This window comes from Prionailurus viverrinus, chromosome B4 (genome assembly GCF_022837055.1).
Source record: "Prionailurus viverrinus isolate Anna chromosome B4, UM_Priviv_1.0, whole genome shotgun sequence".
NCBI classification, from domain to species: domain Eukaryota; kingdom Metazoa; phylum Chordata; class Mammalia; order Carnivora; family Felidae; genus Prionailurus; species Prionailurus viverrinus.
This window is the reverse complement of record NC_062567.1, coordinates 11,634,238-11,660,530: the sequence shown is the minus strand read 5'-3', so window position 1 is coordinate 11,660,530 and position 26,293 is coordinate 11,634,238. Positions and strand designations below refer to the sequence as shown.

Sequence of the window (26,293 nt, the reverse complement as noted above, 5' to 3'; positions counted from 1 at the left end):
ATTGGAAATTACAGACAGTTAAAGTTTGCAGCTGCCTTTTTCCACAAAGAATTATCCTTGATCAAATTGGAGCCACTGGGGCAACCAGTGTCTACTGACTGACGTCAGATTACAAAGACTGACCACTTTGTAAGTATCATTGAGACATTGAAGAAACAAAATGACAGGCTCATACTTATTAATTGGCAGTCTAAGACAAAGTATGAGACTCAAAATTCTCCTTGGCAACATTAAAAATAGTTTTGGGAGTAAGAGAGTAAATAAACCTAAAGGCCAAATATAAAATTTATTTGTGAAAGTATCAGAAATTCAGAGGAGGCCAAATTCTCCTTGCCTAGGTTGGGGATCTCATAATAAAGTGGGATCCCAAGAGTTGGAATGGGGATATCCAGCCTCACATCCTCTCTATACACGCCTATTCACAGACAGCTTGGATATCTTCCCATTATGGCAATTGGCTTCCCACAAAGTGGAAGAACGAAGAGATCATGCAAAAACTGTAATACCTTTCATGACCTAGTTTTGGAAAATAGATACCATCACTTCCACAATACTGTGTGGGTCACACAGTTCAGTTCCATTTAGTGTGGGAGGAAACTATTTAAGGGTATGAATATCAAGAGGCATGAATCATGGTTGCCATAATGTAGGCCGAGTCCCACAGACTACCTTTTGGCTTTAATAATTCAAGTCTCTCCCACACATGAATTCTCATAAAGTCTCATACCCTTGCAGCATCAGCTTGAATCCTATGGGTCTCATCATCTAAATTAGGTAAAGTATGTATGAGCTTCCTTGAATGTAATTTCCAAAGACTGGTGAACTAAGAGACAGTTTATCTGGCCTGACACCCATCAGAATTGTGGGGCAGGGATAGGATAACCAGAGTAGACTCTTCCATCAGAAACTGGTAAAGGAGGTCCACAGGAGTTGTGGGTCCATAGCATTTCTAAAATCTAGAATGATGGGGCGCCTGGGTGGCGCAGTCGGTTAAGCGTCCGACTTTAGCCAGGTCACGATCTCGCGGTCCGTGAGTTCGAGCCCCGCGTCAGGCTCTGGGCTGATGGCTCAGAGCCTGGAGCCTGTTTCCGATTCTGTGTCTCCCTCTCTCTCTGCCCATCCCCCGTTCATGCTCTGTCTCTCTCTGTCCCAAAAATAAATAAACGTTGAAAAAAAATTTTTTTTTAAATCTAGAATGACACGTCAGACGCACGTTGATATTTCCTCAATTAGGATTTAAGTCTTGGGAAAGACTCATTGTAGTTCTGAATCTGTTCTCTGACCTTTTGGTTCTACCCTTCCTTGACCATAAAAGATATCTCATGTTTGCAACCCCAGCTGGGTTGTGTTCTCAGCCTTCTTCCTATATAAATTTGGGGAGTCAAAGATCAATTCTTATTTTTTATTGTCTCTTTTCCTTTTAGTTCAAATTGGCACTGTTTCCATAAGTATATTATCTCTTAAATTAGACGTTAGTGTTTTGTGGGTTTTTTTTTTTTTAGTTTTTTACTTAAATTCCAGTTAGCTAACACACAGTATAGTATTAGTTTCAGACGTACACTACAGTCATTCAACACTTCCATACCAGAGATGAGTCCACAACTATATGGTCAATTAATTCTCAACAAAGCAGGAATGAATATCTAATGGGAAAAAGTCTCTTCAATAAATGGTGTCAGAAAACCTGGGTAGCAACATGCAAAAGAATGAAACTAAACCCCTTCTTTACACCATACACAAAAACTCTTCTGCTGTGGTTGGCTCACGTTGCCCCTGGTTTTCTGGATCCAGCATGTGAAAGGCCACAGTTCTGTTGACTCTGATTTCTTCAGGCTGAACAGTATTGGGATGGGGCTGGGGGTGGGGTGGGGGAGGGAAGTCAGGTGAATAAAAGAACAGACATATCTGGTCAGCAGGGCATAGGTACAATGGCATCATCCATCCTAGTTCTGTGACTGGGAGTCAGTTTGCCCCCCACTGCCTCTCAAATTTCTCTACAATAAAAGAATGTGCATGAAGTACTCAGCACAATGCCTGGCATGTCCTAAGTGCTAAATTAAACTGGGGCGATCTCAGTATCAATGTCCCAACTGAAGTTCTCCTTCCATGGTGGACTGCTGTTGTTTATGCATTTCCAGAGCACATTCTCCTTTAAGCTGACATTAATGTATACATTTTCCTTTGGAGACAGAGTCTCCTCCGTGGTGTGCTGGTAAATATTTGATATCCTGGTCTCTAGGAATAAAAGATCCTAATCTGTAGCACTGGCAATTTCCACCCTGCGAATATCCCTGCTATGGTAGATTTCAAGCTACCAGCATCAGACAGTGCAGAAATTGGAAGTTGTGGAAACACCGGCTCTGGGGAGCTGTGCCATGCATTCTCCAGGACCCTACTAGGGCTTCTTCCCATTGGTGCCACACTGACCCTGGTCCTGACTGGTGGTGTAGGTCCCACTTTCACACTGGCTCACCCATATGGCCCAGAACTGGGTGCTGACTATTGAGAAGAAACCTTAGATCCACATGGATCTCTCTGTAGGGCTACTTGGGTATCCTCATAACACAGCAGGTAACATCCCTTAAGAAAGCAAGGAAGAACTTCCATGACCTTGCCTTGGAAAGATTTCTCTCCTCAATGTGATGGAAGTACAGAAATGCAGGAATAGCAGGGGGGAGAGAATCACTGAGGACAGTCTTAGAATCTGGCTACTACACATGACGTCATGTTAATTGGACCTAATAACTAAGAAATAGCAAGTATAGTTGACCCTTGAACAACACAGGGTTTCAGAGGTGCCGACCTCTCATACAGTTGAAAATTTTCATATAACTTTCAACTCTTCAAAACCCCAACCACTAAGAGCCTACTGTGGGCTGGAAGACTTGCCAATAATATAAGCAGTCAATTACCACATGTTTTGTATGTTCTATGTATTATATACTATATTCTTATGATAAAGCCAGCTAGAGAAAAGAAAACGTTATTAAGAAAACCATAAGGGAAAATGTACAGTACTGTAGTATATCTTAAAAATCCACATATCTAAGTAGACCTGTGTGGTTCAAACCTATGTTGTTCAAGAGCCAACTGTACTCTAGATGCCTGGTAAGACACGTGCTCCAGAGGGTAAGAGAGAAACGCTACAAAGATTCAGGGGCCCAGCAAATCAGTGATACATTTCTGGGTTCAGTGTTTTGAGCATTTCTGGACTTGCCTCCAAAATAAAGGGCAAGTTATGTACCTTGTACCTCTAACCACTAAGAAAGAAGAGCAATGCTTAGTAGCCTTCTTTATGCTTCAGAGGCGGTACATTCCACACTTGAGCACAATATTCTGTCTCGCTTATCACGTGCCGCATGAATTCTTGAGTGGGGTCAAATGCAAAAAGATACCTGACTGCAAGGTCAGGCTGCAATGAAAGCAACTCTTTCTCTTCCTCTATACAATCCTACTGACCTGGGGGCTCCCAAGATACCCTTTGGAGAGAAAGAAGCTGGACAGACCCCTAACAATCCCCAATAAGAAAGTTGCAGCACAGAACAAAGGCTATTTCCTCATTTGTCCTCAATCTCAGTGTGCTCCCTGCGGTCTTGCCAACTTCCTGGTTAACTCTCAGTTTGTCTTTGCGGTTGATATTTCCTCTGCCTGAAACATTTTTGCATTGTATATATTGGCTCACTCTTTCATTTCTCTGCTTACAGGCCACTTTATCATGAGTTAGGGAAGGACTATATAAAACTGCAACCCCTACTCTTCACCCAGCCCTCTATCTCCCTTCTCTGCTTTATTTTCTTGGGAGGATTTAATGTATCATACTATATACTTCCCTTATCTGGCTTTTTTTGTATGTGATCCACATTAGAATGTAAATTTGATGAGGGTAAGAATATTTGTCAATTTTTTAACTGCTGGATCCCCAAAATATAGAGAAAAGAGCCGGTATAGTAGACAGTAAGTAAATACTTATTAGACAGATAAATGGTAGACCCCCCAGTTTTAGTGAACATCTAACGAACAACTTCATTTTAATGCTCGAGAGACACCAAGCATTATCTGTCATTCACTACAATAGGCAGGAGACTACCTCCATCAGAAGATATTCATGTCTTAATCCCTGGAACTTGTGCAGATTACATGGAAATGGGGAATTAGGTTGCAGATGAAATTGAAGTTGCTGAGTAACTGACCTTAAACTAAGGAAATCGTTCCAGAGCAGCCGAGTGGGCTCAGTGTAATCACAAGAGTCCTTAAAACTGGAAGAGGGACAAGAGGAGGAGCTTAGAGTGGTGTGATGTTAGAAGCACTCAACTAGCTTTTGCTGGCTTGAAAGATAGAAGAAGGGGGTAACAAGCCATGGAATGTAGGCAGCTTCTAGAACCTCGAAGAGGCAAGGAAAGGAACCCTTCCCAAAGCCTACAGAAAGAACAGCCCTGCTAATGCCTTGGCTTTATCCTGGTGAGACTCTTGTTAGACTTAGGATCTTCAGAAGTAGGATGACACATTTGTGTTGTTTAAGCCAGTAAATTCTCTGGTAACTTGTTACGATTGCAGTGGAAAACTAATACACTTTCTTCCTCTTCTCTTTTGATCTGCTTATTCTCTTACACTCTATTACCAAAAACACAGTTTAATACAGTGGTCATAGCTTCCTTTCAGGAGCAGAGTCAGCATCCTCAACTCCAGTTTCTATACAGCGGCTTCAGGAAACGTCAGCATTCAGAAGACAAACTCTTCCTTCTTTATTCCTGTTTCCATATCTGGAAACAAGCACACCTATAGGTCTGACCCCCCCTTTGTGTTTCTGTTCTGTTTCTGATCCCAACAGAGATGCTAATCTTGTATTTAAGCATAGTTAAGTTTCATTACATTTTGAATGTCACCTACCTTCCTTAGTAAATCGCCAAGTTTCATCCATTCTATTTCTAAAACGGCCATGGGATTTACTGCTCAGTGAAATTGCCAATGGCACCATTCCACTTTATGCCCTAAGCATCTCATCATGGATTATTGCAGTAACTTCCTAACTGGTTCAGCCATTTCTCATTTGTAATCATTGTCCTCACTGCATACTGCCAGTTATAATCATAAGATATAAAGATGATGTTAGCACCACACTGTTGAAAAATCTTAACTAGCTCTTGTTACATTTAAAGTTCATAGCATTGAGGACTGAGTAGTATTAAGGCCACAGATCTAGAATCAAATCACCTGTGCTCTGAAATGAGTTTGTGCACAGGTTCTGGGTCAGAAAAATCTGGGTGTCCATGCTAGTTTTTCCATTCACTGCATGATTCAGGGCAAGATTTTTATCCTCCTAAGAGATCATAGTTCTTATTCCAGAGTCGTGAGGGTTCTGTACTGTAACACATGTAAATTGCTTAGTATAGGGACTGCCATAAAATGTGATCAATAAATATTAGCTGCTTAACTATGTAAGACAGTATGTTAAGATTCTGGCCCTTTACATTAGTCTCCTCAGGCTGCCATAACAAAATTCCAGAGATTGGCTGACTTAAATAACAGAAACTAATTTTCTCGCAATTTTTGGAGGCTGCAAGTACAAAGATCAAAGTTCCATCAGGGTTGGTTAATGGTGACACCTCTCTTTCTGGCTTACAGACAGCCACTTTCTTACTGTGCCATCACATAGCCTCTTGGCCGGATGCCTGTGGGATCTCTGGTGTCTTTCTGCTTTTATTAGGACACCAGTTCCATTGGGTTAGGGCCCCATCTTTATGACCTCATTTACCTTATGTCTCCAACATATGGATTTGAAGGGGACGCAATTCAGTCTATGGCACCCTCCTTTACCTGACATTCCTGACTCATCTCTCTCTAGGGATACAAATGCCAGGCTCCTGCCATAATAGCATTTCATGCCAAAAAGGCACATCCTCCCTTTTTTCTCTGGTCAAAATTATACCCAGTTCAAATGCATAAGTAACTCATCTTCCATGTTTGCTCCTATGGTCTTTTGGTCAAACCATTAACAGAGCTAACATAAGAATGGTATTTTTCAATTACATATTTCTTTCACATACAATGTTTTCTATTAAATCTCATAATCATTGTATGATGTAATTATTATTAATGACCTTCTTTTATGAATGTGGCAACTTAGCCTCAAGGACGTTGTTTATTCATCCTGTAAAATTGAGAACATTAAAAAATGTGCTTGTTTGTAGAGGATGGTACTATTCATTGACCATGAACCATTGAAAGAGGAGCTGATTTTATGGAAAAAGATGTTTTATTTGACACACAGTGAGTTTGAGGTGTCTATGACACATCCAAGTGTGCAAATATTATGTACTCATTTAACATAGCCAGTCTTGGACTGATATATATTTTGGAATTTGATCTTCTCATTGCATAATGTTAGCACAAGTAAGTGGTAAGGGACAAATAACCTCTTTTATTCTATGTGTTAGTGGAGAATAATGCTAAGTCATTTGTTTATTCTATATACATGCTCAACATTCTTTTCCTTCTCACTTTTTCCATATATTTTAATTTCTAAACAGTGTTTTTTCTTAAATCATAGAAGGGGACAGGATCTGAAATAAATGGCATCCTAAGAGATGATCTAAAGTTAGTCCTTTTAATTTATTGATGAAGAAGCACAGTATAGTTTAAATGATTCATCCAAGGCCATAGTTAGTAGTCACATAAGTAACATTCATATTTCCTTTTTTAAAGTTTGTACCTCTTAATCATATTCATAATCATAACATTCATATTTTCTCATTCCAATCAGAAGCCCATTCCATCATACCAGTGATTCTCAACCTAAACTATGTGAGAAGATCAGTGAATAAAGTCATTCAAATGTCTTTTAGCCCTGAATACAATCCTCTCTCTTGAAGAGTTGTGGTGAACAACTGTTTTATTTTTCTATTTTTCATTTATTAATGTTTATTTATTTAATTATTTTGAGAGAAGGAGAATCCAGATGGAGAGAGGCAGATAAAGTATCCCAGGCAGGTTCCATCATGTCAGCACAGAGCCCCATGCGGGACTGGAACTCAGGAACCATGAGACCATGACCTGAGCCGAAATCAAGAGTTGGATATTTAACTAACCGAGCCACTCAAGCACCCCATAACTGCCTAACTTTCCTTAACCCAGATTTTAATCATAGAATCCCCTTTCCACCATGCATTAATGCCAGTAGAAAGTGCTTTGGGAAATGATGCAGTATGCCATACTTGGGAATGACAATGGTGGGCTTAAATGCTTGGTAGGAAAATTACCCTGCCGAGATGAGGTCAGGCTAAAGGAAAGGAAAGAATTTCATTTGTTTGATGGATTTATGCTGTTATTGGAAGACATAGGGCCCATAAATAAAATAGCTTTCTTAGTGAATAAGTATGGGATTCTTTGAGCAACTCGCCTGGAATGTATTAACCACATTATAGTGTAGGTTTTTTCAACGATATGATTTCTCTTAGATAACCAGAATGCAAATACACTAAATGACGACTAAGAGGGATTCCAGTTGGAGAAATATTCTTTCCGTGGTGATCGCTAGGAACAAGGTAACGAAGTCACTGTGCTTCGTTTGACAGGGAAATTTGGGGAAAGACAGGAAACTAAGCCCAGAGTTAGGGGTTTGATAGAGTAATTCTGCTGCTGTGAACTAGTAAAGACTGCTAAAGGGAATTAATCATGATGGAAATCTCAGCCTCGTTTTATGGCTGTGCCCTGACTTGAATTTGAACGAAAGAGAAATATTACTAATAAAATTTACATACGAGCAGACTGTTTCTGATTTTTCAGGACTTTCTTTTAGGACTAAAGATCATTCATGCAACCTGTGTACATCTTAACGATACACATCACTTTCACCAAAATCATAGACGGTCCTAAGAAAAAATATGTGTGAAAATATGGAGCAATATAAATACTTCAAAGTAAATGTACATAATTTTCAAGTTATTATAATAAGAGAAACTCATTATTATCCTGTGCCAGCTATAAATGCAACAAACTTGACTGCTTCCAAAATGTATTATGTTTATGTATAATTACTGAATAAGAAAATTTGAAACGAATATTAATTTGCATTTCTATTGCAGTTTAAGTAAGTTCACATTTTAGATGTTATAACTAATGAATTAAGCAACATAAATAATTTAACATCAAATATTCCTTGTTAAAAAGATGTCCTGCTAATTTAAATTTTTTAAACACTGCAAATGAAGAATATAACCTAAAAGTGGAAAGGACATATCAATGTGCTGAAGATTTTGTCAGCTCGTCGTAGCTGTAAACTTAGAAAAATCACAGATCAAGAAATATTCTGTTTTTAAAATTATGTTTTGAAATTATAGCCTTTACCCCATATGTATAGAGAGTTAATCAAATGTATAACTACTATCTGTATATTAATGGAAAGAAAACAATTGTGGCCAACACCTCTGAACTTAGAGGTCTGCCACTTACACACTCTATGAACATAGACCCTTCTATGTCTTTCAGGAAGTGAAATCATCCTGTAAATTGTAAACCACCAAGCAAATAATAGATGTTTAACTGGACTTAATACTACTTCTCCTGATCCCTAATGTGCTAAAATATAACGAATTGTTACATTCCAGTAAAGGCAAATATCATTCCTTCAACAAATACTTACTGATATCCAGCAATGTTCAATGCTCCATACTAGGTGCTATGATGTTCAATGCTCCATACTAGGTGCTATGAGTTAGACAAGTCCTTGACTTCCATAAACTTATATCCCAGGAGAATAATCGTTTTGGTTTTTTTTTTGAAATTTTTTAATATGTATTTATGTTTGACAGAGAGACAGAGTGTGGGCAGGGGAGGGGCAGAGAGAGAGGGAGACACAGAAACTGAAGGAGGCCGGAGGCTCTGAGCGGTCAGCACAGAGCCCCACGTGGGGCTCTAACCCATGAAACTGGGAGATCATGACCTGAGCCAAAGTCAGAGGCTTAACCAACTGAGCTACCCAGGTGCCCCTCAGAAGAGTAATAATTTGCAAATACAAGGATGACAGTAACTGTCATGAGCAAGCTACACATGAGTTACCATGAAATTGCAGAAGCTAAAATTTGTACTTCAGATTTTAATGACTGGAGTCAGCTTTATTACAAAATGGCATTCGTACTGTGTCTTGAAGAATGAGTGAGATTTGGTTTGCAAAAATAGGGTAAAGAGTTCCAAAGGGAATAAAAATTAGGAGGGTTATAGATACGGCTCAGGCACTACAACAAAGATTGTTGCAGATCGGAATAAAGGATAAATTAGCAACGCCCTCTTATTTGCAACCTGCAGGGAACCCATCAGATTGGGCCTTTTGTTTTAAATTCAAAGTTTGGTCAATATGTTCTCTCCTTTTTAGGCGTCCTAAATACAAGTTTTTACACAAACCAAATTCAACTGCATGTTTGTCAACGATTAGACCTGGACTTCAGTTCAGGTGTTGTCCACTCACCGAACACTCAAAAAACGAGATGAGAATGCTCTACTGTTTACAAACAGGCTGCTTTGAATCTGTTTCCCAATAAATAGCTTTCTAAGTCTGCGTTACACCCAGTAGAGGCATTTCTAACGCACATTACACACCACACCCTTCGCTTATGCATTTAATAGGTGGTTGGACTTTATAGGATTTATCGAGGCACACAGGCCGACAGCCTTCAAATTAGTGGTGGCTCTCTGTGAAGTCATAGATGTTTCCTCACGGAGACTCAACCATCGTCCTAGAGTTGTAGCTCGGTGTAACTAATATTACGTATTTTAAGGGCTAGTCTACGTTCCAGGCCCTAAGGCGTGGACCGCAGGGCCTGCGGTGCGCCGAGGGAAGAAGGGTTCCTGGATGGCGAAAACAGGCCAACGCCCAGGGAACGCGGCGTCCCCGCCAGTACAAAAGTTACCACCCCACCTAAAGCGGGGGGCGAAGCTCAGGAAAACCGGCGGCCACCAGAGCTTGCCTAAGCGCTTCCTACCCCCCCACTTCCGCTTCCGGGGAGGCGACTCCCGGGTCCACCGGGCGGGGGCGGGGGCGGTAGCGAAAGGGAAGCCGGAAGTGGCCCGGCACTTCCGGCACGGGAAACTCCTTGCTGCCGCTCCGGCTGGCTTGACAGGCGCGGTCTCGGCTAGTAGCTCTCTCTCCTTTCGCCTTCCGCCCTCCGCCCGTCCACCCTCCCAGCTCTTTTGCCGCTGCCGTCCCACAACTCCTGTCCCTGAAGGCGCCCCTTCCCCATGTTCCGGGGCGGGAGTCCTGAAAGCGAAGACCCGCTCGCCGGTACTCCATCATGTCCGAACTGACTAAAGAGCTGATGGAGCTGGTGTGGGGCACCAAGAGCAGCCCCGGTCTCTCTGACACCATCTTCTGCCGCTGGACACAAGGTACCCTGACGGGGCTCTGACTTCCAGCCGCTTCCTTTGCCCTGCGAGAGTCTAGCTGCGACGCCGCCGGCGCCACAGCCACCCTGGCTTGCCTTGCACTCTGTCCCGATTCCCGTGCTCAGCTCGGACCCTGGACTTTCTAGAAACGCCCTGCCTGTCTCGGGGTGGGGGGAGGGGGGAGTGGTTGAGTAGGAGAATGGTTGCAGCTGTCCCCTAAGGACCCGAAGCGCCTCTGCCACTCCCTGGGCTGCCCTCCGGCAGGAGGAGAGAAGGATGGTGGTTGGGCTGCAGTGTGTGACACTGAGGGTGTGCCCCGTGCCCCGGTGTCAGTTTCGCAGCCAGTGTTGCGGCTTCCCGAATCCCTACCCACTGTCAAGGCTTCGTGTTATTGGCGTGTGGTTTAATTTTGGCGAGAGGGGAGTCCACAGGAAAGTCAAAGTGGCCAATTCCAGAAGGCAGCTTCGTTGTTTGTGTTTTAACTGTGTGGTCGGACGTAGTCCTCGGCGTAAAAATACCAGTGTTGCTTGCCGTCAGGTGCTCTTTTGACCCAAAGTGTCCCCAGTTTTGAGATGGTTTAGTTATCTGTTACAGTTCAAAGGAATGTGGATCACAGCACTTCCCGTGCTGGTCTAATTATCCAGACAGGATTTTGAGTTATGTAAGAAGTTGTATTATTACGAACCCTAAGGAAGTAACAATGACCATTTATTGTATTCCTCCGCCGTGCCAGGCTCTGCGTTTGGCACTTTGTACTAGTAATTACCTGTAATTCTTAAGTTTAATGATAAAACACAACTTTGCACATTACTTAAGGTGACTTAAGAAAGACTGAAGTTAAGTGAGGTTACAAGCATAGTCTTTGGAGTCAGGGTCCGTGGTGTAAGTATGTAAAACATAGGCCAGTAAATGGTAGCTCTTCATTTCTGTTGTTAAATCATTTATTTACAGAATCCGTGTTCTCAAAGGACTTGGGGGAATTTTAGCATAGTAAATCTAAGTTCCTAGTTCGTAGTGTGTATTTTGTAAGAAAAATTCAGGGTTGAAGGAAATCGCTTCCTCTTAGATACGCCTCTTTTAAGAGCTGGTAAAATTAGAATCGTAATGTATTACAGGTTATTACAGGTTATTTAGTCCATCACTCTTATTTCAAAGTTGAGGAAAATGAGTCATGAAGCTAAATGACCAGACCAGAGTCACACAAATGGATAGAAAGGGAGTGAATTACAAGTCTCCTGATTCCTCACACAGATTTGTTTTCACTGATAAGTTTTCAAACCTTAACATGGAATTGCTTTTGTACTTTTTACACATTTGATTACGTCACTGGAGTAGCATTTCCTGAAATCTTGGACACCTGCATTTGCAGATTTTAAAGCTTGCTTTCTACGTTGACTTCGTTTTATCCTAATAGCGAACAGCCCTGAAGTCTACAAGGCTGTGAAGCATTAAGAAAACTTTTACTTCCCGTGTAGTCAACATTAATTAAGCATGTACAAGGTAGAATAAGATCGTGTCCGGCCTTGTTTATATTAATACTGTGATGAAGTTTCAAGGAGGATTGAAAGGCACTTCTACTGGTTAAGAGAGGGCTTTGGAACAGGTGTAGTTTGGTTCCAGGTTAAAGTTATTTCACTTCCTCAGGCCTCAGTCTCCTTCTCTGTAAAATGCAGATAATAGTAGTGTCAACCTTACAGGGTTGTTGTGAGGATTAAAGGCATATAAATACATTGAGGCACTTAGCACAATATCTGACATAGAGTGAACGCTCACACAATGGAAGTCCGTTAACACTTGATTTAAAAATTGTTTCATTGTAGGCTAAGCCAAAGATCACTCTCTGGCCGTGAGCTGACAGTTACAAGAAATTATTGTTTATTTGATGAATAATCATTTTGTTTTTACTCTTCTTTCTTTTTTATTGAAGGATAGTTGATACATGATAACCACTATTTAAACTATAACTTTATAATGATACGAGAACGCTCGGCCACCTCGTAGTCCTGTAGGAGCTCCTTAACGAGAATCATTCAGTCAATACCGTTTACATTTTTTTTTCTTTTTAGAGTGTGTTTATATCGTGGATAGATAATTCTTCATGGTCTTACACTGATCAAGATTTTCAGGCAGCCAAATATGTATTTGTAAGTTACCACTTCCGAATCAGAGGGAGGTTGTTATTGGTTTTGCTTTGTTAGCTGTTACATTCATTTATTCGTTTGGAGGCAGAAGTCATTGCTGAGGATCGCTTTGGCGGTCATTTGGGATTTGAGCATAGGCACAGGACGCGGCTCTGCTGCACTTGCCTTACAGCATTTGTAACGTGACACCAACTTTGGCTCTAGTTCACAGTCTGTCACTGTGTTTTGACAACTGGAATCGTAAGGAGGTTTTTGGAAGCATGTTAAAAGGGTGAGATGTTTAGGGTAAATGTTTGTAAAATTATGTTTAGGGATATTCCATTTATGAGACCATATCGATTGGTCACATTAAACGTTTTTGATGCGTTTAAAACAAGCTGCAGGGGTTGGTGCAGCCCAGAGTTGCTTTTTTTCTCTTCATTGATCTGCCAGTTACAGACTGTACATGACAGCAGTGAGCCACAGAAGTGGCACATGGTCGTTGTTTTATTTCACTTGGCAGTTTTAGATAATTCTCTTCTGCAATTCCTTTTTCTTAAAAAAAAAAAAAAAGAGGGTTTTGTGGGTTTTTTTTTTTTTTGCCAGTTTTTCTTTCAAAGACGTACTTTTAAGGTTTGCAATTATTTTCTAACTAGGAAATTGAGTCTCTCCTGCCGCCTTCCTTCCTGCTCTCTTGCCTGTGATAGTTTTTTAAGAAAAGTGTGTATTTTCTACCTCTTATTCCAAAGCACTGTCTGTCCTCCTTGCCTTCTTCCCGAAACACACTACAACAGTGTTCCAGGCAGCAGTGTTGCAGGTTAGACTTGGTGGGATGGGAAGGACAGCAGATAATGCGCATAGCATAAATTGAGCATATGTGATAGTTAGAAGGTAAAGAACTAGGGATTGTGCAGTGGGGTAGTGTGGCTAGGCCTCATTTTAAGATGAGATTTGAGCAAACCTTGAAGCAACTGAGTGAACTGTGCAGTTATCTGAAGAAAGGGTGTTCCAGGCAGGGAGGATAGCCACTATAAAAGACTTAATGCAGAATATGCCTTGCTTTTTTGTTCATGGAACAGGAAGGAGACTAGTTGGGCTAGAGAAGGAATGAGGGAAGGGGAGAGTAATAAACGATGATGTAAGACCTCATTTTCATCCAGTGGCCTAGAAAGCCTTAGAGGCCATGGTCAGAACTTTGATGTTTCTTCTGAATGAAATGAAAGGCCATTGAGAGGTTCAGAGCAGAGAGAGACGACATGACAAGTTTTTAAAGGACTGATCTAACTGCTGTGTTTGAGGGTAGACTGTAGTGGCTTGAGTGAGACAGCAAGATGAAATGATAGACAAAGGCAGTAATGCAGCGGGGAGGAAGTGGTGACTTGGACCAATGACAGTAGCACTGGAGATGATGGCAGGTGGTCGCAGTGACCAGTTCCCAGCAGAACCAGTCATTTAGTCATTAGACTTATTGGGAATATTTGTGGGTTGTTTTTTTTGTTGTTGTTTTTCAGTATTGATTGTCTAGTTCAGTGTTTGGCAAACTTTTTTCTGTAGAAGAGTCACTGGCATTTATTATTTCTGTCTTAAAACTCATCTCTGTCATTGCAGCAACAGCAGCCCTAGATAATACAGGTGTGGCTGTGTTCCAAAACTGCATTTACAGAAACAGGTCAACCCCTGATCTAGATTATAAACTCTGAGAAACCATTTTTTCTTTTTTTCCCCCCCTTTCCTCTAAGCTTTATTTTATTATTTCATCTATAAGATTAGCCAGAAAGGGAGAAACACAATTGCTGTTTATACCAGTGCCTTGTTTTGGGGGTGAGGTGGGGAATGGAGCTGTGGTTGGTTCAAATTAGAGTTTGGACTTTGGGTATAGGACAATTTTGTTATGTAATATGAAGAAAAAATAAAACTTAACAAATAACTCAGGAAAAGTTATGTATTAGGAAAAGTGAGGGATCGTTTTAAAGTATTTAAATATAAAGTATTTAAGTATTTATTTGAAGTACTTAAGTATAAAATGTATTTACAAGTTAATACGTTCGTTATAATGTGATTTAACATTTTACCAAAATAATAAAGTGATATGCCAGTATTATTAATTTTTCTTCTAAAGTAAGAATAATAACTGTGAGATCGTATCATTTCAGAGGTTTTTGTTGGTGGAAGCCTTTTATTTCTCTCAAGAATAGATACTCCTTTCTCCAACCTACCTGAATCATGTCATCTACAATCCATTTCTTTCAAATTTAAAATTTGTGAGCTTATATGAAAAAGTTAATTTCTTGGTACTTTGAATACATGTTTTTCAGTTTAAAGTATCTGTCATAATATCTTAAATTGTATTATACTTTACAGTTTTTGGAAGTCTTATTTAATCCTTGCAACAACCCTGAGAGATAGCAAAGGATAATTGTAGTTTCCTGATTTTCATAGATGAGGAAAGTAAGGCCCAGTTTAGTTTTGGCTCAACCATTATCATCGAGTTTGTAATGACAAACCAAGTTTTTTTCCTCTGGGCTTTTGTTTACATGGGGATCCAGAATTATGGGGACAGAAGTTGTAAAACTGGTTCAAATAATGTATATATGCATAGTAAGTCACATGAAAGTGAAAGGTTAGAAAATTGCAAAGAAGTTCATGGCTCAGGTTTAAATTAGAAGCTATAAAACAGATTTCATGTCTGTAATACTGTGGAATGTGATACAAAATTATATATTTAGGATCAGATGCTTTAGATGGCTAATTCTGGATCTAATCAGGAAAAACAACCATTTTGTGAAAAGTTAATTCCTTTTAAAAGTAGGAAGTAATTTAAATATGAGAATACAAAAGAGAGAACTCTATATCCTAAAAAATTTGAATTCAAGCACAACCTTATTATGAAAGGAGAAGCCTATTTAGCATAGTCCTGTTTTAGAATAGAATACTTAATTTACTTTTAGTTGACTGTATTTCCTTTTGTGCACTAATGGCCTTTGTTCATTATCTGTTAACACAGTCAAACGCATATACTGTAATTAAACAGAATTTGGTGGGCAGCAGGTCTGCCAGGAATTCTCTCCATGGGGTCTTTATATCTAACATACCAAACAACTCACTGTAATGCATTTCAGCTATAAGCCCCACCCATAGATCTTGACAACTGCATTACATTCGTAGTAATTTTAAGGAAGGTAAGAATTCAGTACTGATTCATGTTTATTACGTACCCTGAAAGTTTGACAGAGCCTGGTTTCACCTTTGCCCTTAGGCCCAAGGCCAGGGTCCCTTCCCCTATTTCCAACCAGTAGGAGCAGAGCTGGGCTGAGTGGGGGCCTCTTGGCTTCAGCTCTTGTTCCTGGGTTGACCTCAGATGTAGTTGTCTTGACGTGATAACCAGCACCCTTAGGTCTCATTGTCCTTACTGAATTTGTCCTGTGCATCGCACCTGTTTCTCCCCTCCATTTAGCCTGTCATCTGTTCTGTTTTTCCCAGGCTGCTGTGTACTGATGGAGAAAATTGTTGTCACCATCAGTACAAATGCAGCAATCAAACATTAGCTGAGCCCTCAGTATTTCTCTTAGTTCTTTATCCTGTCAGCTTTTGTTATGTCTGTCAGAATTAACCTGCTTCTCAGTTCTCTCCGATTCCCCTCATTCTTATTCAGTAATTGTGAATAATTAAACTTAAAATTTTAAGTTTTAATAATTTAATTTTTAGTAATTAAAAGTCACTCTTATTCTCCCTCTTTGCCTGAACAGTTAATTTAGAAGCCTGCCAAGATTCACTTCTTCTCATAGGCCAGCGACTCTCAAGTTTTTGTTTTTTGTTTTTTTAACTCAGGGCCCCATTATAATCTTAAAAGTTATTAAGATTTCAATATGAAAAATAAAATTAATGAGACCTGAGGCATCGTTTTACATTTCTGTAAGTATCTTGAATGTCTGGCTCATTAGAAGACTGCTGGCTCCTTGCATTTGCTTCTCTGTTCAGTCTTTTACAGGGTGTTAGGATGTTGTTAGGAAGTGTATGCAGAAACCCAGCCTCACAAAGACTGCGACTGGTAAGGTAGGAGTTACAGTGGCCTTTCAGACAATCAAGGATATTTTTCTTTAGTACTACACCCAAACTTGGCAAGTGGTAGTTTCTTACAGGTTATTAGTGATCTGGAATCAGAAGCCACATCAATGAATTTTTTGTACTCTCTTAAATTGAAATCCATTGGTTTGCCTTGTACTTTGAATGGATCTTTACCCATGCATTCATTTCTAACAGCATGCATCCGTCATCTGGAAGTTACTGGTCCACTGGTTTATACAGAGATGTTAACACATTTCATTATACAATATCAGAAGTCATATTTATTACTATGACCTCTGATCTCATTAGAAAAATCTCTAAGAATTGAGATGCTGTCAAGTTCACAGTGGTGCATGCAGGTTTTCCACAAATTTTAGTTATTGCTTGAAAGCCTGAAAACTTACCACTGGCAAAAATACAGTCTGTTATTTTCCTTGAAGTATTAGGCTTCCTTCATTCACTTCTGAGAAAGGTCTGCCACATACCCAGGTCTGAATAATCATAGTTTGTCGATAGCTCTTCAAAATAAAAACAGTGCTTTACAAAAAAAGCAGTTCCAGCTTGCAATTCAGAAAATTACACAAGTGCTTTTTCTTGAGACAATGGTCATTATCAAGGTATGTAGCAGAGGTGCTTTAGTTTCCATTTTGTCATGCAGAATATTTTTTAAAAGGACATTTTATTCAAGGTCAAGATTTAATAAAATTAGCATCAGTAAGGGCATTCTTTAAGTTTAAATTGGCTTTTTCTGTGTCAAAGAGGGTGGTTTTGTTTACTAGGATGACTGCTAGCACAGCTTAACCACACTGCCTTCATGTGTGCTGAGGCACCAGCGGTAAAACCCACCATTACTTTTGTACCATCACTGTGAATGTCAACACAGCATAAAGGGCAAATGATGTCTTAGTACCACTATGAGAATTATTTTAACCTCTTCTAGATCCCCTGAAAGGGTCTCAGTTTTCCAAAGTTCTGTAGACCACACTTTGAGGACCTCTCTGTATCCAGTCTTGCCACCCCCACACCATAGCTCTTTGAGGACTTGGTGTCTTTAAACTTCCTCTTTCCCATATAATCGCCCCTTTCCTGTTTTTAAACTCCTGTCCTTCAGCCTATATAAATAATAATAAATAATGATTCTTTAAACAGCTGCCCTTCAAGATATCATCCTTTTTCCTTTTCATTTGTTTAACAAATAGTTTGTATTTACTCTTTCTCCTTGTATTCTGAATCATACCTCAACCCTTTAAAATTTGGTTACTCTCTCCAGTGCTCTACATTTCTTTTGTATTCCCAGTGATGCGGTTAATCCATTGTTTGAATGTTATGTGTTTTCTCAGCAGCATTTGTAATAAGTAACTACTCTTTGCTTCCTGGAGGACTTCAATGTGTTTTTCTCTTACCTTTCTAATCTTTTTGTCCATCTTCGCTGACTCAGCCTCTGCTTATTTTTTAATGTTCCCAACTCCATTGTCTTTGTTTACATGTTCTCATTTACTGTGACTGCCGTGTTGAAGATAATTCAAATTGCTGTCTCTAATCCTAACCCCTGCCCTGAGCTCCAAACCCATATTTCCCCCTCTTCTAAATAATGCCAAATGGTTATCTCAAAACCGAACTTGGAATACCTAGAAGCAAATTCCCCCATTTTCTTTCCTTGCAACAGTTCAAAAAGCATTTATGGAACATTAACTATATAACATACTAGGAAAACAGTGGTCAACAGAACACGCAAGACACGTGTAAGGCCAATAATAAACAAGTAAACAATAATATCGTAATCACAGATTATGAAAAGTACTGGTTGTTTTGGAGGATGGTAGGAGAGACCTACCATCTTAGATAGTTAGACACACCTACTTAGGTAGGTGTATCAGGGAGTATCTCTGAGGAGTCGACACCAACATGAGTCCTTAAGAAGGAGAAGGATTCAGCTTTATGAAGAGAGAAGGGGACATGCATGTAGTAGAAACAGCAAGCACTAGGTCTCAAGTCAAGATGTTGCCATGTTGTAAGATCACTGTGGATGATGAAAATGAGAGTGAACTGAGGGAAGGTGGGTTTAATAGAACATGGTGTCTTATAAGGCCAGGAAAAGGAGTTTGAATTTCATTCTAATTGCCCCTGAAATGTACTGAAGCAGGCTGGGACAAAATCTGATTTCCAAATCTAAAATATTCCTGTGGCAAGTCTGTGGTGAACAAATAAAGATGGAGGCAGGACAGGTGGGGAGGAGTGGAGACATCTAGTTGGAAACTCTTAACAGTCCTCGAGGTGAGAGACAATCATGGCTTGATCTGGTCTACCGAGATGGGATAGAAATGGACAGATAGAAGTCATGTTTTGGGGCCTTGAAACAAGAGAATCTTGCCTTCAAGTGGCAGAGAAAGGGTTAGCAAATGTTTCCAGTGTAGGGAACAGTATGCTCAAAGGGTAAGAAACCGGAGAGAATAGGGATATTTGAGGACCTGGAAGAAGCTCAGCCTGCCTGAAATCTGAGAGGAAGAGTGGCAAAGGATGAGAGAGGAGATTCAGGTGGAAAGCAGATCAGACAGGACCATGGTAAGGAAATGAGACTCTGTTTATGTCTGGAGTTCTAATCCGGGCTCTAATTGAAAATTCCCTGAATACTACCAGTAATGGAAATCTTGGGCGTAGATGAATTACCCAAGGAGGATGTCTGGAATGAAAAAAATAGAGCTCCTAACGCCAAGACATGAGGAACATTACCATTTAAGAGGAACTGACCAAGGAGACTGAGAAGAAACAAAAAAGGAAAATTGGAACAAAATTGGACCAGTAAAGCTAAGGGGCAAAGCTTTTTCAGAAGTTGTTGGTGAGCATTTCAGATGATTCTCTCGGGAGTAAATAAGAAGAGACTCGAGGAATAGCCTGTACCGGTCATTGATGAACTTGGTGAGAATGAATTTGGTGCAGTCATAGGTTGAAAACCAAATTTGTGTGGGTTGAATAAATTGTGAGGTAAAGAGAGTGAGACAGTGCACATAGACAACTGGGTGGGCTTGGAGAGGGTGGTGATTGGAGTTTTTGGTGGATTTGTTTTTTTACTGGTCCAATGAATTTTTTAAATTTGGACTTTTTAAAAACTTTTTTTAACGTTTATTTACTTTTGAGAGACAGAGACGGAGCATGAGTGGGGGACGGGCAGAGAGATTGGGACACAGAATCCAAAGCAGGCTTCAACCTTTGAGCTGTCAGCACAGAGCCCGATATGGGGCTCAGACTCAAAACTGTAAGATCATGACCTGAGCCAGGGTCAGATGCTTAACCAACTGAGCCACCCAGGTGCCCCAAGACTTCACTTTTTTAGAGCAGTGTTACAGCAAAATGGGGAAGCTACAGAGATTTTTCATATACCTCCTGCTCCCACAACATGCATAGCCTCCCTATTATCATTACCCCCAACCACAGTAGAATATTTGTTCTAGTTGACAAACCTACACTGGCATATCATTGTCATCCATGGTCCATAGTTTACAGATCACTCTTGATGTTGTACATTCTTTGGGTTTGGACAAACATATAATGACTTTTATCCATTATTATGGTTTCATAGTGTTTTCAGTGCCCTAAATTATAAAATACAACAAATACTTTGTTGTCTGGATGTATCACAGTTCATTTAGCCACCCATTCACTTACTGAAGGACAGTTTGGTTGCTTCCATTAGCAGTTAGGAATAAAGGAACCGTAAACATCTGTGTGCCAGTTTTTGTGTCGCTAGAAGTTTTCAACTCGAGTAAATAAGGAGCTTTTGGTGGACTCTTAAGGAGGATTTTTTTGTTTTTAAATATGTGAGATCCAGGTTTAAGTACTGTTTGAAAGAGGGATTGAAAGGTTCGAAGAGAGGAGGTGGATGGAATGGGATCCTCGACAGTATTTCTAATCTCACTTGCTATCACCTCATGTCTCAAGCTAGAAACTTCATCTGTTCTAATGTCTTTGTCACACTTGCACATACACATCAAATCTTAACTTTTACCTTGGAAATACTGTTTAGATATAGTTCCTCCTGTCCATACTAATGTCAGTTTTATTAGGTCAACACCATCTCTGTATGGCTGTTGAAACAGTCTTATCCCCATTCTATTCTTTTTAAAAAGAAACAGAAATCCAGTATGATCATATTTAATCAGTACTTGTCATGGTCTGGCCCTTCCCAGTATTAACCTCTTGTCAGATTTCCCTCCTCCCATTTACCATCTCCCTTACCTACCCCCATACTACCTTTAAGCTACACTAAATTTCCCCCTGACCCATAAACTTGCCCTGCTCTTATCAAACCTTTGTCCTTTAATAAAGGTGTTTTCTTTACCTCAGAGTCATTCTCCACCCTTGTGTCTTGCAAATTCCTATTCAAGATCAGCTTCAAAGTCACCTGTTATAACTTGACTCAGGCATGTAAATCATTCCTCTCTATATCCACAATGCTATCTTCATACTTCTGTTGTAACATTCACTTATTCTTTATTATTTATTTGCTCCTATGTCCGTATTCACCTGTACTGTAGGCTCCTCCAGACGGGGGACTTTGTCATTCATGCATACATCCTAGATGCTTGGTATAGTATCTTAACGTTCATCAAATGTTTGTTGGATGAATGACTGAACTACAGGTGAAACCTTACACATTCTTAGCATGTTGGAATTGGAAACAATCATTTTAAAGATAAGTACACAGAGACCTACAGAGGCAAAATGATTTCCTGAAGGTGATACAAATACAATCCTCCATACTTCTGGCCCTGTGCTCTCTGTAATGAACTTGTACTAGTTGTTCCCAGTCAGTCTTGGTTGGATAGCACTGAAATTGAGATAGACCTAGTGTGGACACATACACTGTCTATGATGCCATTTAATTTTTAGCTTATAGAATGTGATTCAAAGATTGGAATGAAAAAGATTCTGTACAGAAAGGTCTTAAAAATTGTTTGAATTCAGTAGATAGTGTATCTAGTCTTTCTTCAAGTAAATGACTTAATTTAGTGGTCTTTTACTGAGGTCCACACTTTATTCCTTTATTCTACTGAGAGGGTTCCCTGGGGCAAAATGTGTGTGTGCGTGTGTGTGGCACAGGGGTGGGAACATAGGCTCTGTATCTTTTTTCAAAGGATTCCTTGATACCCCAAAAAGTTAAGAACCACTGTGCCTAACTTGGAGATATTTTGCTTTTGTAATAAGTGGTCTTTCTCAAAGCAAAGTACATTAAAAATTCTTTGGGCTGCTGTTTGAATTACATTTTTAATCTTTGCTGCTTGCTTTCATTTTTAGGGTTTGTGTTTAGTGAATCAGAGGGATCTGCATTAGAACAGTTTGAAGGTGGCCCCTGTGCTGTTATTGCACCTGTTCAGGTAACATAGACTACTTTACCGACTCCTTAGAGGGACATGTTCAAACGTTTCATACTTAATTTTTTGTTTTCTAATATCTGTGTCACGAGACATGATCAGTTATCTCTTAACTTTTTATTCTTGTGCTATGAATATCCAGAATAAAAATGAGTTCAGAACATCAGCAGGTTATGCAACAATAGCCTTTTGACAATCTTACATCAAAAAAACCAGAATAGGTGTTCCCTGACCTTCAGAAAATTAGGAATTAATGATAGTGACATCTTTCTAATACAGTGATCCTGTTGAGTAATAGCGTTTTATACTAGGGATAGCTACATCATAGCAATATATTATTTTCATTTGTTCTTTCTGTAGAAGTGATTTTCCTAAAAAGTTGACGAGTGAATATTTTTATGCTCTAAAACTGTATACATTTTAAAAATAAGTTGTCTTTACAATTTTAGGCTATGGCTTCAGCTTTTAAAATAAAATTAGTAATAACAGACTTCAAACAGAATTTCCAAAATTTAAAAAAAAAAAGGTTTTTCTTTGCACAAGGTAGTGTTAATCTGAATATATGTATACGATTTTGAATCTTGATATGTTCTATTGTTTGAATTTCAAGGGCCAGTTTGCTACAATCATTACATTTTTAAAACCACTAATTGAATTTTTGGTTTACTATAATACTTACAATGTCTGACCAGCAGTGTAACTTCACAACTATTATAAAAGAAACTGGAATTTATTCTGTTTTTTAATCAGCACATTTTGAAAGTACATATTTAATGTGATATTTTTTTCATTGGACATAAGGAACACATTCCTGAACTGTTAGCTGTGAAGTAAACTGGTCTCTCAAGCCTTATACTTCATATTATTAAATTAAAAATTTATTTCTCTGAAGGAGGAAAAAATCCTTTCATGACTGATTCCAAATTATACCCTTTATAAGTCATTATTTTATTTCTTTAAGGGCTAAAATTGATTTTGTTTGCATTAGTAAAATTATTTAAAAATTAAGAAAAATTTGAATGTTTGAACATTGTCTGGGAGTTACTGAATATAAAGAATAAAATTTAACTGTGAATTAGTATTGGAGTTATCATGCCGTTATGCTGGGGACAGATTTTGGTTGCTAGCAAAATCTTACCATCTGAATTTGAAGATTGCTTGTCTGTATTTAAATTAGATTATTAACCCAGGGCCTCCTGGGCCATATTAGCACCCAGGGTTTTTACTAAAAGTCTACGAATGTAGTTAAGTGTAAGGTGTACCACAGGAGTTTCCTGTTTTATAAAATTCAGTATATTTCCATAATGATAGCTGTTTCTGCAAGGGATAATTGTAGTGTTCAAATCCTGTATCTTTGAGGTCATAATTTAGTTTCATAGTCACATAAATCTTGTCAATCATGAAGAATTTTGGGTTTTTAAAATACTTTTAGTGTAAAAGTCGAAACTAAACCATTTAGCCTAATGAAGGGAAATGAGCAAGTCTAGATAGTAAAACTTCTTTAAACTATAAAAATTAGAACATGGTCCTGTTGCCAGAATAGGCTTATTGTGGAACCAGATGGCTAATACAGGAGTAGACCATGTTATAGATAGCAGTTTACCAAGAATTTATCACATACCGTGATAAAGAAGGAACTACAAATCACTGGTAGAATAAAATGAAATTTAGTAAATGTCACTGATAAGACTGGTTGCCAGTTTGAGGGGGAAAATGAAGTTAGATCATCTGATACCATATACTAAATATGTTCTTGACATAATACTGAACCACAGAAAAACTAATGTATTGCCAACACCAAGAGGAAGATGGAAAAGATTTGGACCAAAAAAGATTTGCAACGAATATTAGCAATAAGTGGATATTGTCTTTCTTCTACAAAGAATGTGTACAAATCAGTTAGAAAACCACTCAGGCTCCAGTGGTGAAATGATGTGTGTGCAGGCATAACAGGTAGACTGATGATGGATAACCAAAGAATCAGGACGTTCAACCTCACTAGGAATCCAAAAAAGTACAAAGAAAACTACAACTAGATTCTATTGCTGACTTTTCCTAATTTTTAAATATAAAATAATTACCAGGGCCTAGAAGGGTAGGATGGTGCTGGCACACTCATATTGCTATGTGGTACATTTGTACTTTGATTCAGGGAGGGAAATTTACATTAGAACCAGAAGTATAAGAATGCATATTTTTTGATGAAATCCTTGCACTTCTGTGCATCTTTCTTAAAGAAATAATCCTTAATATGGAAAAGATTGTATTCAATAAGAAGTTTTTATATTTACAGTAGTAAACAATTATAAGGCTAGTGTACAATAATGTTTAAACATGAAGTAATGTTTGAGTAAATTTCGACAGCTCGATAGATATGTAGTGATTAAGAATTATAGTTAGGAATCCTGTTGGAAAACAGAGAAATGGGAAATATCACATACCCATTATGCTTCTCACTTGTAATAAAAATTAAGACAGTTATGAAAGAAAGACTGGAAGGAAGTATATCAAAATACTGACAGTGATCACATCAGTGGTAAAACAGTGGGTATCCCACCTCACTTTTCCCAACTTTTGTAATGTAGTTATAGTCCTCCATTTTATGGTTGTTGCCGTTTTGGGAAAAAGTCAGAAACACTTGATTGTAGTAGTTTTAGATTTTACTTCTTTAAGATACTGCAGAATATTACTTCATTTTTTGTTAAAATACTTTCAAATGATCGCTTATTAGGTGCCAGGTACTGTGCTAAGTGTATTACATAGATTATTCTATATAATCCTCACTGCAGCCTTTTAAAGTTTATGCTATTATTATTTTTAGTAAAGTAGTGGAACCAGGATTCAGACCCAGATGTGTCTGACTAAAAGCAGTCCTCTTACCAATACACTACCACTTTCAAACAGTAAGTGAGAAGCGTCCAAGTAACCTTTTTCTTGGATCTGCCCCCTGGAGATTCAGATCCAATAGGTGGAGCCTAAGGGTCTTCATTTTAAGTAAACAGGTCAGGTGACTGGGATGGAAATGGTCCTTGAACTACACTTTGAGAAGGAAACACTACACTGATCTTCTTTCTATCAAGTCATCAGTGTAACAGAGTCAGCTCACTTAAGAAAAGGTCAGAGATCAATTTGTTTTTTTTCTTTTGACTCTTAAAGCTTTTTGAGTTAAACCAGGAAGTTAGGAACTCCTTAAAATGATGAGTCTTGTAGTGATATTCTCATATCACAAATCAGAACTAATAGAGCAGAACCAGTTTTGTGTTGTGACATCTTTCCCCCCAAGGTGTCTAAGAGAAATGTAGACTTGTTCCTGTTTCTGGGGTCTTTACTTTGTGAATGAGCAGTAAGTTTCTTTAATTTTCCAGTTATGTGTCTGTTATTTTGAGTCAGTTGTTCTATTTGCCGGAAAGTACATATTATGAAAGAAGAATTGTAGGGATCTAGAATCAAGTTTATAGTGGTATATTCTGAATAGTATGCTCAATTACTGTTGAATGTGAAGGGAAACTATCTGAAAATTTTATAACACTGTTCAGTGGACCATAAAGGAGATATACATTAGGTTTTTTTTCCCATTAAAAAAAAAGAATAAGGCTTGTTTATAATGGATTCTAATAATTATTGCTTTAATTGTATAAAGGCCTTTCTTTTGAAGAAGCTCCTGTTTTCTTCTGAGAAGTCTTCTTGGAGGGATTGCCCAGGTATGATAGTGGCTTTCTATAAACTTTTCCATCACCTTCTAATTTAGAGATGATCTATGCAGCTTCCATTGGCAGTACTTGAACTGAAACCATTTATCTTAAAAAAACTATAAATGGAGTATTTTTTTCCTGAGTTTTATTTTTTCAGTGTTTCAGAAAATTCATGAACAGTGACCTCAAATTTTAATGTGTATATTCCCAAATTTGGGTTACCTGAGAGGCATAGGACAGGATAATAGACCTAAGGGAAAATAAACCCTTGGCCTCTCGCTAAAAAGTGGTGCCTTTCTCTCAACTGTTAAATGATAGCACCCTGTAAGGGATAGTCATTTGTGTTTGTTTTATCTCACTTAGCTCTGAGGAGGAACTCAGAGTTATCTTTGCATTCCCGCAGCTTTTAGTATAGTGCCTCACACAATGCAGATACTGCAAAGAACCGAATTAAATCGCAGATGAAGCTGTCATAGCTTCTGCAGTATGATTAGGTCAGAGAGCTGTATGGTGCTAGCTGATAATAGTAAAACGTTTGCATTCTGCTTGACGGTTTACCGTCTTCCCTTTAATACGTGAACACTCTTATGTGAACCTCACAGTAACTTCTGAAGAATGTAGGACATATTATATAATCCTAGTTTTGTGTATAAGGGCAGAACAGTTTCATTCC

General features: G+C 38.9%; 1 protein-coding gene across 4 annotated transcripts in view; it reads left to right on the top strand.

Annotated features, from left to right (window-relative positions):
- The first annotated feature begins 10,055 nt into the window (after positions 1-10,055).
- The window catches only part of MINDY3 (MINDY lysine 48 deubiquitinase 3), a 95,779-nt gene continuing 79,541 nt past the window's right edge, over positions 10,056-26,293 (top strand). For 2 of the 4 annotated variants that reach the window (XM_047868230.1, XM_047868229.1), the window contains exons 1-3: positions 10,056-10,377; positions 21,852-21,931; positions 25,569-25,629. In XM_047868230.1, coding sequence (XP_047724186.1) covers positions 10,284-10,377; positions 21,852-21,931; positions 25,569-25,629 — 235 coding nt within the window. In that variant the 5' untranslated portion in view covers positions 10,056-10,283. The remainder of the gene's footprint in view (positions 10,378-21,851; positions 21,932-25,568; positions 25,630-26,293) is intronic. The other 2 variants (XM_047868232.1, XM_047868231.1) reach the window with 2 other exon arrangements.